This window comes from Cnephaeus nilssonii, assembly GCF_951640355.1.
Source record: "Cnephaeus nilssonii genome assembly, chromosome: 12".
NCBI lineage: Eukaryota > Metazoa > Chordata > Mammalia > Chiroptera > Vespertilionidae > Cnephaeus > Cnephaeus nilssonii.
In genome coordinates, this window is record NC_137083.1 from 15,940,680 (window position 1) to 15,950,428 (window position 9,749).

The 9,749-nt window shown below is 52.6% G+C and overlaps 1 protein-coding gene and 1 long non-coding RNA gene across 2 annotated transcripts; one reads left to right on the plus strand and one right to left on the minus strand.

Moving 5' to 3' along the window:
* Window positions 1-500: 500 nt before the first annotated feature.
* On the minus strand, window positions 501-2,183 carry LOC307108691. Its single transcript, XR_013814330.1, has 3 exons — window positions 2,048-2,183; window positions 949-1,763; window positions 501-917 (listed from the first exon to the last, which is right to left on the minus strand). It is a non-coding gene; the product is annotated as an uncharacterized lncRNA (long non-coding RNA).
* Window positions 2,184-2,523: 340 nt separating this feature from the next.
* Window positions 2,524-4,722, plus strand: TWIST1 (twist family bHLH transcription factor 1). Its single transcript, XM_079785354.1, has 2 exons — window positions 2,524-3,511; window positions 4,047-4,722. Exon 1 carries the CDS (start codon window positions 2,849-2,851, stop codon window positions 3,467-3,469), a length of 621 nt encoding a protein of 206 aa, XP_079641480.1. The 5' UTR covers window positions 2,524-2,848; the 3' UTR covers window positions 3,470-3,511; window positions 4,047-4,722.
* The last annotated feature ends 5,027 nt before the right edge of the window (window positions 4,723-9,749 follow it).

Consider the following 9,749-nt stretch of genomic DNA (forward strand, 5'->3'; position numbering starts at 1 on the left):
ACCCTGTCATCCAGAGCTTTGCTTCAGCCCCGAGGGTCCCTGTGAGGGCCCCCAGCTCTTCGTCCCCTAGAAGGTTAGTGCCTGGAGAAGGGCTGGGCTCACTTGTTTAAGAACTAGTCTTAGAGATTGATGACTTTGCAAGTGGGGCCGGCTAATGATCCCCGCCTGCTGCGCTGTCAGGGGCTCAGTGTCTCTGCCCCCATCTGCAGCTCCGGGACCTCCACCCCAATTCCCCTTGGTCAGGTATGGTTTTCTTTACACTTTGCCCACACTTCCCTGTCTTGCTTGCCCACAGCCACAAAGGAAAGCATCCAAATATTCGATCTCTTTATTTTTTGAGAATTGGGCTAAAGGGAAAAAAAAATAAAACAAAATTAAGATTTCAGATTGATCTTTTAAAAAAAAACACAAGATAGGAAACGGTAGACATTTTTCAAGATTTCGGCGGCGACTTTCAAATAAGAAGTGCGGAGAATACTCTGCCATTCAGATTTGCACGGAAGAACACTTGGTAGAGAGTGGGGCAGAATCTCTGCTCCCAAGAGATCAAGTCCTACAGGCAGAAGATGCAAACAGAAGGTGACTTATCAGAGTTCGCCTTTTGTTTTCAGGAGACCTGCCTGCGCACTATTAAGTGGAGGTCAAGTCGAATTTGGTTTTCAGACAGGCATGGATTTTAAAGGATGGCCAGTGAGCACGCTGTGGACATTGTTTCTGAACATTTGTAAAAATGGTGAGAGACAAGCCCGGTAAGCCGCCCCTCCCAAGAAAGCACAGCCTTGTTCGCCCCCCACACGGGGGAGATGCCTCTTGCCCTCCCTTCTCGCCCCAGGCGCTGCAGATGCCTGGGTTCCCCCGACCAAAGCTGAGAGCCTCAGCGGGACACAGCCACGTGGCCTGCTCGCGTGTCGCCTGGGCTCCCGCCTCCTCCTGCGGGTGCCCGCGGACGAGACCCTCGGTCGGGCCACGAAAGAGCCGCTTCGCTGAGATCATTCTCATCCCCTAGTCCAGACTTGGGGAGAGCGGGAGTTTACCTCGGCCTGGGCAGGCGATCTGAGCCCGGGGCACTGAACTCTGGCATCCCCCAAATCTGACCCCTCAAACCGACTACTGCTTTCGACCTCTGGTTTGCTTGGCAACGCAAGGCATGCACATGAAATGGTTATTCTATCCCAGCTGGTTCCAAAAAAGAAGAAAAAGTATGTTAGCGTTGCAAAAATGAACTTCCCTTCCAGGGAGACTTCCCTTCCCTGCACCAGCTCACCAACTGTTGTTGCTTCCAATTCGCCAGATTCTACAATAACACCCTCTTTGGGGCTCTTTGTTGTTATCTTATGAGATTGAAACGCTTAACATGTCCAAGTGTCCAAGCAATCGGTCTGCGTTTGGGGCGCAGCAAGCGTAATTGACCAGTGGACCTCCAGGGGTGGGGGTGGGGAAGGAGACCCTCACAGCTGGCAGCCCTGTGTGTCCAGGCGATGTGGAACCCCCAGCTCACTGTCTTTGGAGTGGACCTTTAGAGGTCACCACGCCAGGCCTCATTGGGGAATGGGGTGGGGACGAAATGGCCCTCCACCTCGAGATGGCAGCTCAGGCGGGCAGGGCCGCGGCCAGGACGCTGCGCTGCCCCCCTCTGGCCCCTCCTGCATGTTCCCAGGGCAGGGCTGCCTTCCGAGGGGGGGGGGGGAACGAACTTCTCTGCCTCTTTCTAGCACCTTCGGAGGTGTCGTCCCCGGCGTGCCTGGAAGCTTGAGATCGGGTCACTAGGAAAGAGAAGAAGAATCGGATGCTCCTCGGGCCGGGGTGACAGAGCAGGCCGGGGCGCGCAGATCAGCCGTCCCGGCGGCGCGGCCACGTCTCCAGAAACGCCCACGACCTCCGGGCCAGCCGCGGGCGTGTGGCCCTGGGGACTCCACGGGCCGGTCGACCGGACCACCGAACGGGCTACGCGGTGGCCAGTGTCCTTGCCATTCCCCCCCGCGCCCGCCCAGCAATCCCCAGCCGGCCCCACGGACCCGCAGGGGACCGGGGCGAGAGGAGACATCACCCGCTGCGCAGAAGCTGTGGCCCTCGCTGCTGTCACGGACGCTCCGGGAGGGACCGACCCCGCGGCCGCGACGGTCCCTCCGGCGCTTCCCGGGGCTGCGCTCGGGCGCGGGGGGCGCGGCCCACGCGCTCCGGCGCGGAAGCAAATAGTCGGAGCCGGCGGGAGGAGGGCGCGGGGAGGGGAGGGGAGGGGAGGGGGAGGGCGGCGCAGAGGCGGGCACAGGGGCCGGCCGCCGGGGCCAGGTCCGCTTTGAATGGTTTTGGGAGGACGAATTGTTAGACCCCGAGGAAGGGGGTGGGGGTGGGGGGTGGGGTGGGGACGGAGCAGGGGGGCTGGAAAGCGGAAACTTTCCTATAAAACTTGGAAAAGTCCCTCCTCCCCACGTCAGGCCAATGACACCGCTGCCCCCCAACTTTCCGCCCGCACGGAGCTATAAGAGCCTCCGAGTCGGCCGCCTGCGTCCAACTCCCAGACCCCTCGCGGGCTCGCCGGCACCGGCAGCGTTTCCCGGAGGCCTCGCGGGGTGCGCGTGCGGCCGCCGCCGGGCGCCTTCTTTTTGGACCTCGGGGCCATCCACACCGTCCCCTCCCCCTCGCGCCTCCCTCCCCGCCTCCCCCGCGCGCGCCCTCCCCGCGGAGAGATCCTCCCCGTCCCTCCTCCCCGTCCCTCCTCGGCCGCCGCACCGCCCGGGCCGGCGCCGCGCGCGGGGGAAGCTGGCGGGCTGAGGCGCCCGCTCTCCTCCTCTTCCCCGGGCCGCCCCTCTGCCCCGGGCCTGCGAGGCCGCACGCTGCCGCCCGAGAGATGATGCAGGACGTGTCCAGCTCGCCAGTCTCGCCGGCCGACGACAGCCTGAGCAACAGCGAGGAGGAGCCGGACCGGCAGCAGCCCGCGAGCGGCAAGCGCGGGGGGCGCAAGCGGCGCAGCAGCCGGCGCAGCGCGGCCGGCGGCTCGGGGCCCGGCGGGGCCGCGGGCGGGGGCGTCGGAGGCGGCGAGGAGCCGGGCAGCCCGGCGCAGGGCAAGCGCGGCAAGAAGTCTGCGGGCTGCGGCGGCGGCGGCGGCGGCGGCGGCGGCGCGGGCGGCGGCGGCGGCAGCAGCAGCGGCGGCGGGAGCCCCCAGTCCTACGAGGAGCTGCAGACGCAGCGGGTCATGGCCAACGTGCGGGAGCGCCAGCGCACGCAGTCGCTGAACGAGGCGTTCGCCGCGCTGCGCAAGATCATCCCCACGCTGCCCTCGGACAAGCTGAGCAAGATCCAGACCCTCAAGCTGGCGGCCAGGTACATCGACTTCCTCTACCAGGTCCTCCAGAGCGACGAGCTGGACTCCAAGATGGCAAGCTGCAGCTATGTGGCCCACGAGAGGCTCAGCTATGCCTTCTCCGTCTGGAGGATGGAGGGGGCCTGGTCCATGTCCGCGTCCCACTAGCAGGCGGAGCCCCCCACCCCCTCGGCAGGGCCGGAGACCTAGGTAAGGACCGGCGCCCCTTCCCGGCTCAGGTGGCAGGAGGACTGACGGCCAGGCCGCGGGTCCCGGCCGCCGCGCCTTCCTCGCCCTCTCCCGCTATCTGGCGTTCCCACCCCACCTGGTTCGGCCACCTCCCCCCCCCCCCCCCCAGCGTCCCCGGAGGCCGCGCGGGAGAGCTGGGGCGTGAGGGATGCGCCCTTGGGAAGGTGTGCGTGTGGGTGCGTGTGCGTGACGGACCGGAGGGGCGACTGGGAGAGTCAAGGGTCCTGGGGAAGGACAGTTGCCAGCGCCTCCCTTTCTTTCTGGCTTTCGAGTTTTCGTTCTTTTTACCACCGACGTTTCCAAATTCCACCTCCTCCTTTCCGCCCACCCACTTCCTCTTGCCCTTGGGCTGAAATCCTTCCAGGTTGTTCGGCGTAATTTCTCGGTGGTGGTGGTGGTGGTGGTGGTGGTGATAAGAACAGGGCTCACGACGCTTAGGAAACAGCCACAGAGACCTAAACAATAACCAACTTTACCCCCTTTTGGGTTTTTGCAGATGTCATTGTTTCCAGAGAAGGAGAAAATGGACAGTCTAGAGACTCTGGAGCTGGATAACTAAAAATAAATAAATAAATAAATATCTATGCCAAAGATTTTCTTGGAAATTAGAAGAGCAGAATCCAAATTCAAAGAATCAGGGCGTGGGGCGCACTTTTAAAAGAGAAAGCGAGACAGGCCCCTGGACTGTGATTCCCAGACGGGCAGCGGCACCATCCTCACACCTCTCCATTCTGATAGAAGTTTGAACAGTTGTTTGTGTTCCTTTTTTTTTTTTTATGACGAAGAATGTTTTTATTGTTTTTTCATGCATGCATTCTCAAGAGGTCGTGCCAATCAGCCACTGCAAGGAAAGGCATCATTGTGGACTTTCTCCTTTTTAAAATGGTAACACTCAGAGGAATTTTCAGAACACCTTTAGAAATAAAAATGCTGGAATTACACTGACTTGCAAAATCACGGTCAGTGAATTCCTTTTTTCATTCTTCCTCTGAGGGGAAAAAAAGAAAACCCTTAAAATACAAAAAACAACATTCTATTTATTTATTGATGACCCATGGTAAAATGCAAATAGATCCGGTGTCTAAATGCATTCATATTTTTATGATTGTCTTGTAAATATCTTTGTATATTATTTTTCTGCAATAAATAAATATGACTGAAAATTTTAATAACCGTAGAGTTTGGTCTATATTTCTAAAGCTTAGGATTTAAGTTGGAGATAAATACCTGCTTGTTTAACTCTGGAGGCACACCGGAGGGAGGGGGCACTAATATAAACAAAGGAGTGAAAAACTCAAATAAACTAGCTACTGACAGATACAGGCATGTTATTTAGAAAGACAGCTTTATTATTATCCCAGTTTGTTGTTCAGAGGGCTTCGTAGCATCTCTCCATCTCTCATCAGGTCCCCAAACGGCAAAAACTTAAAATTTGTGATTCACCCCTCTTGCTTATATTTTGAAGAGGCAGTTATCAAACAGTTAAATGCAAATAAGCAGTATGAAGCCAGCACTATTTTGTCTTGTTACTGTCTTGCATTTTTATCATGCCCTCCAATTTTTGTGAGGACTCTTAGATAATGAATTTATCTCACTGAAAGGATGTGTAAAGTGCTATTAAAATTATCAACCTATATACACATATAAGTGAATATAAATGCAGAGAAAATAATGAAGTTTAATTCAGCAGGAAAGATAATTCCATTTGTAAAGTAATTTGCTTAATAATAACTCGTCTTTCGTGAATGAAAATGGCATTTAGTGTCATGCTTGTTCAAAAGGATAGCCAAAGTTAAGAATATTTCCCCATTTTGATGTTATCCATTTGGGAGGCACGTTCCTTCTTTAAATATAGTGAACATGTGGAGTCAAATACAATTAACAAAGAACATGAACTTCCAGTTTCCTTGGTAACTATTGGGACAATTACAATATTAAATGCTATAGCTATTCATTTTCTAGTCAGTTCGTTAGCAAACATATTTTATTCAAAATTACACCGAATTTTTTCCTGTTACAATATTTATACAAAATCTGATAAAGTTGCATAAAACAACAGGGACAAATGGTATTTGATTTTTATTTTATTCTGGTTATTTCTGGGCCAGGAAAATCCTGGCTTTTATCATTAATATCATTAGAAATGCTAAGTTTGTATTGCTTAGTTCATAACTTTTACATCGAGTTTACTGCATTCAAGTGTAAATCGAAAAACTTTCAAACTGGAAAGTAATTTTTCTGCCTAATTCAAACAATGACTGTGGCAGACAAGTATGAATGCAAACAGATCGCGTTTGCTCAGCTCAGATTGAGGTGATTATATTGCCAAAGGTTTTTGTTTCCCTGGACACACACCTTCACAGAGTGCTGACTTAACAATATTGAAAATTTATTCTGAATATTTTAGACCATATTTTACCATAAGAGGCTGATAGCATTTACTCATATGAAAAGATGAGTGGAGGCTTGGGGAACTAATTTTTGGGTTTTGGTAGTCCTTTACCAAATAATGAGATGGGGAAGTAATTACATGTGGGTGTATTTGTGGAGTGATTGAGTGCGCCTGTGTGGAGGGCAGAAATGTAAGGAGAGTGCTCTAGAAGGATGAGCATCAAGATGGTGATTCTCTTTTTTGTGTGTGTATTATCCAACCACCTCCATTTTCTAAATTGTTCATGGAGGAATCTCCTTGTTCACTAGCTTGGTCTGACTATTTGATATTTCAGATTTCTTGACGTACATCAGGATGGAGCTGACCATCATTGCTGAGAAGGTAATCTCTGTCTTAACTCTGATGACATAAAAACCAGAAGTTTCAAAAATAGGTAGTCTTCCATTTGCCTCTTTTTTCCTGGTGTTTTGCTGTCTCCATTTTTTTTCATAAGAGAAAACACTTTGGAGAAAAGCAAATGCCACATTTATATTGAGTAATACTAAATACTAAACTGAAGGTAATATTTTTCCCCTAGATTTTCAGAGAAATAAACAAATGAATAAAAGCAAGGTGGGGGCTAGTTTTACTTTGAGAAGGATTCAGTGTGGGAAATATCAGCTATTAAAATACAATTTTCAGCTTGCAGACTATTTCTATATTGCCAACCTCCCCAACCCCAATACCCGTGACGATGCCAGTTCTTTTTTAGAACGGCAGTAAAGCCACTTGTGTTTTTTCCTCTCCACCATTACTTCCTATTTCATTTTATTTTTGCTTCCTATCCTTATTTGAAGGACACTTAAAAGGACTTCTGTTTTAGAAGTTAGAATTTCATGTGGTGGCTGGACCCAGGAGTCTTAACCAGCATGTATTCACTGGAGGACAAATATTGTATTAACCTGTCTTGGGTGAATTCTAAGCAACTGAGGAAGAATGCTTAATGTGCACATAAGTTGTTGTTGTTTTTTTTTTTTTGTCTTGCTGTTCATGTCGTTGGCATTAACGATGTCCAGTGAGGATTGATTGACAGGCTTCAGCCATAAGAAAACACCCAAGTTTTTGTTCCCATCTACACACCCATTTCCCCGCTTTGTGCACAGGCTTGCTAAGCACATGCAGTTGGTAATTCGTGCATAGCAGCAGGTACCCTTCCCCAAGCGAAACCTGTAAACTAGCGGAAACTCACACAATGTATGTCCCTTTTCCCCACACCCAACAATGGCACAGGCTTCTCGCTCCTTCGGTGTTCAGGCTCCTATGCCTAGTGGAGCTTTTGAAGGGACACTTGGCCTCTTGCAAAAAAGTGGAGCATTTTGCACATTCCACGGTTTGGCAAACCCCGAACTGGTTATTTTCTCTAGACCGGTATCAAGTTCTTCTCAGGCATATGATTTCACTTGAAGTCCTGCCCAGGAATCCTTCAAAGTGAGCGTTTGTCCCGCTCTCATGATGTCAGGCGGTTTTCCCTGCATCTGTAATTTGAAGAAAAACAAACAAACCTGCGGGGAGCCCACGCCACGGAAACCCAAACAGAACTCGGTGGGGAGCGGGAGTCTCACCTGCAGCGGGCTCCGGAGGGGACGCGGGCCCAGACTCCCCCGCGTGGGTGGCAGCCGGGCCCCGCACCGTGGGGTCAGCGGCAGGGCCCGCGCCCCCCTCGGGCTGCGCGCGGGCGCCCGGGCCCCGCGGCTGGGCTGGCGGGGGCGCAGAGGCGGCGGCTCCCGGGGTCAGCGGTAGCGAGGGGAGCAGCAGCAGCAGCTTCAGGCAAAGGCCCAACCTCAAATTTCCAGAGACGGGCCCGCGTGAGCGACACACGGGGGGTCAGGAGGGGGGTCCCCGGGGGGCCACTTTTCCAGAATTTTCTGCTGTGTGTCATAACGCGCGCCCCACCCTCCCCTGAGCACCAGCGAAAGTGGAAGGGAAGTGCGCCGGCCAAGTGGAAGGAGAATTCGGTTTCCTCGTCATTTTCTCAAAGCCGGCCACCCCACGGATGGCCCAGAATCCGCGAAACCCAGCCCTCCCCGTGCAAAAATATTGATCAATGAGCATGATGGACTGCACAGCAGAAGCCAGGCCCAGGAGACAGGCCAGGCCGTGGGATACATTTCCCACTTGCTTTTGTCCCAAGACCCCAGGACGTGGGCCCACTTAACGTCCTCAGCAAATCAAAGCACGTGTCTTTTGAAGAAGGTGTGTAATTGGAGTGTAAGGCACGTATGGAATTCCCAGATGTCTATAAAGTCAGAAGGAGCCTGTGGCAGGTCACCGAGAGGTGGGGCAGGTTAAGATCACTGGCCCCCAAGTCCCCCCCCCTCCCCCCCACACCCTTTATATTCGCCTTCGTAAGGGCCACGGAGATCAGTCTCAGGGAAGGGATGGGGCGCGATCATAATGAATATCCAGCTTCTATCAGAGTCGTGGTAACCATGGTAAAAAGCACATGGTCAGAAAACCTCAAAGACAACACTCAATTACAGCCGGGATTTCGTGGGCGCCCTGCAATGGGATCCTTTGGGGTTTGCCCGAGCGAGGGCCTGGAGCAGCCGGCTTGCTTGTTTACGTGGACTGTTTTCTTTTCCTTCTGCGTTTATCCCCCTTCTCAAGTTTGCGGATGCGTCTTCGCCCTTCTGCGTGCGGTTGTAGGCTGCGCCAGGGGAACAAAATTCCAGATTAGGGAAGAAAAAAAAAAGAAAGAAAAGAAAAAGAACATTCATTCCAGAAGGCAGCCTTCTTGGGGGAGGAGAGATGGGAGCGAGTGAAATTAAATTTCTGTAAGACGTGCCGTTTCCACATCTAGCAGAGAGAACTCAGGTAAAAGACAACGGTGAAGCTCAGTCGCTCCCCTTTCGCATTTTGCAGGGGAATGCAGAGATGTGCATGGGACTGTTGGATCTCAGCGCGAGTTAGAGGGTAGCTTATTGGGCAGCTGTTTTGTTTTTCTGAAGCTGGAACCGAAGGAAATAGGACTTTTCTCCTTGGATTCAACATGGTGCCCTCATTGACCTGCAGAGTGGAACCAGAGGTGCGAGACGTAAGGATGGAGGCCTGCCCAAGAAACAGACCCAGGCAGAGGTTGGCGCAGGGAGGGGGGGAGGTGGGGTCCCCTGGGGCTTGGGGGCTGGAACAAAGCACACCCCAGACCCAGCCACTGAGGCAGGCAGGAGGGGGGTGACGCCAAGTGACACAAGTGGAAAGTTAAGCAGGTACCTGAAGGAAGTTTATCTTGCCCAGATGTTTCAGGCTTTTATGAAATGTCACGTGAAGAGAACAGATGTACAACTTGCAAAGGGGGCCACGCCTGTAAATACAAGGGAGGCAAAAGCTCAGAGGGAAATTCAGACATAAATCATCAACCTCCTTTTCTGGTATCTCTTTTCTCCTTTAAATATTTGCTTCCGGAAAGGGAAGGCACGTTTTACATTAAGTGCCTTTTTCTAGAAGTCGCAATCTCATCCCCTGCCCAGGACCCGCAGCCCCTCGGTGCCTGGGGTTTGGAGGGTTAGGGTGGAGGGCAAATATCTCCCCACTCCTTCTCCAGCATCGCATTCCCCATCCCCCACGTTTCTCTCTGGGCTTCTCAAAGACTTTTGATCCTGAGAAAGGTATCGGATCTCGGTTTGGAAAAGCTGAAACTAATCAATTGCCTTTTGAAGGGGTAGAGAGTGATAAGAAGAGGGAAGGAATGCCAGGCCTAACAGACCCTAAACCTCCAAGATGCTTGGATGAGCTGAAAGATGAGCAGGGACCCCTCCCTCCTGGGGTGGA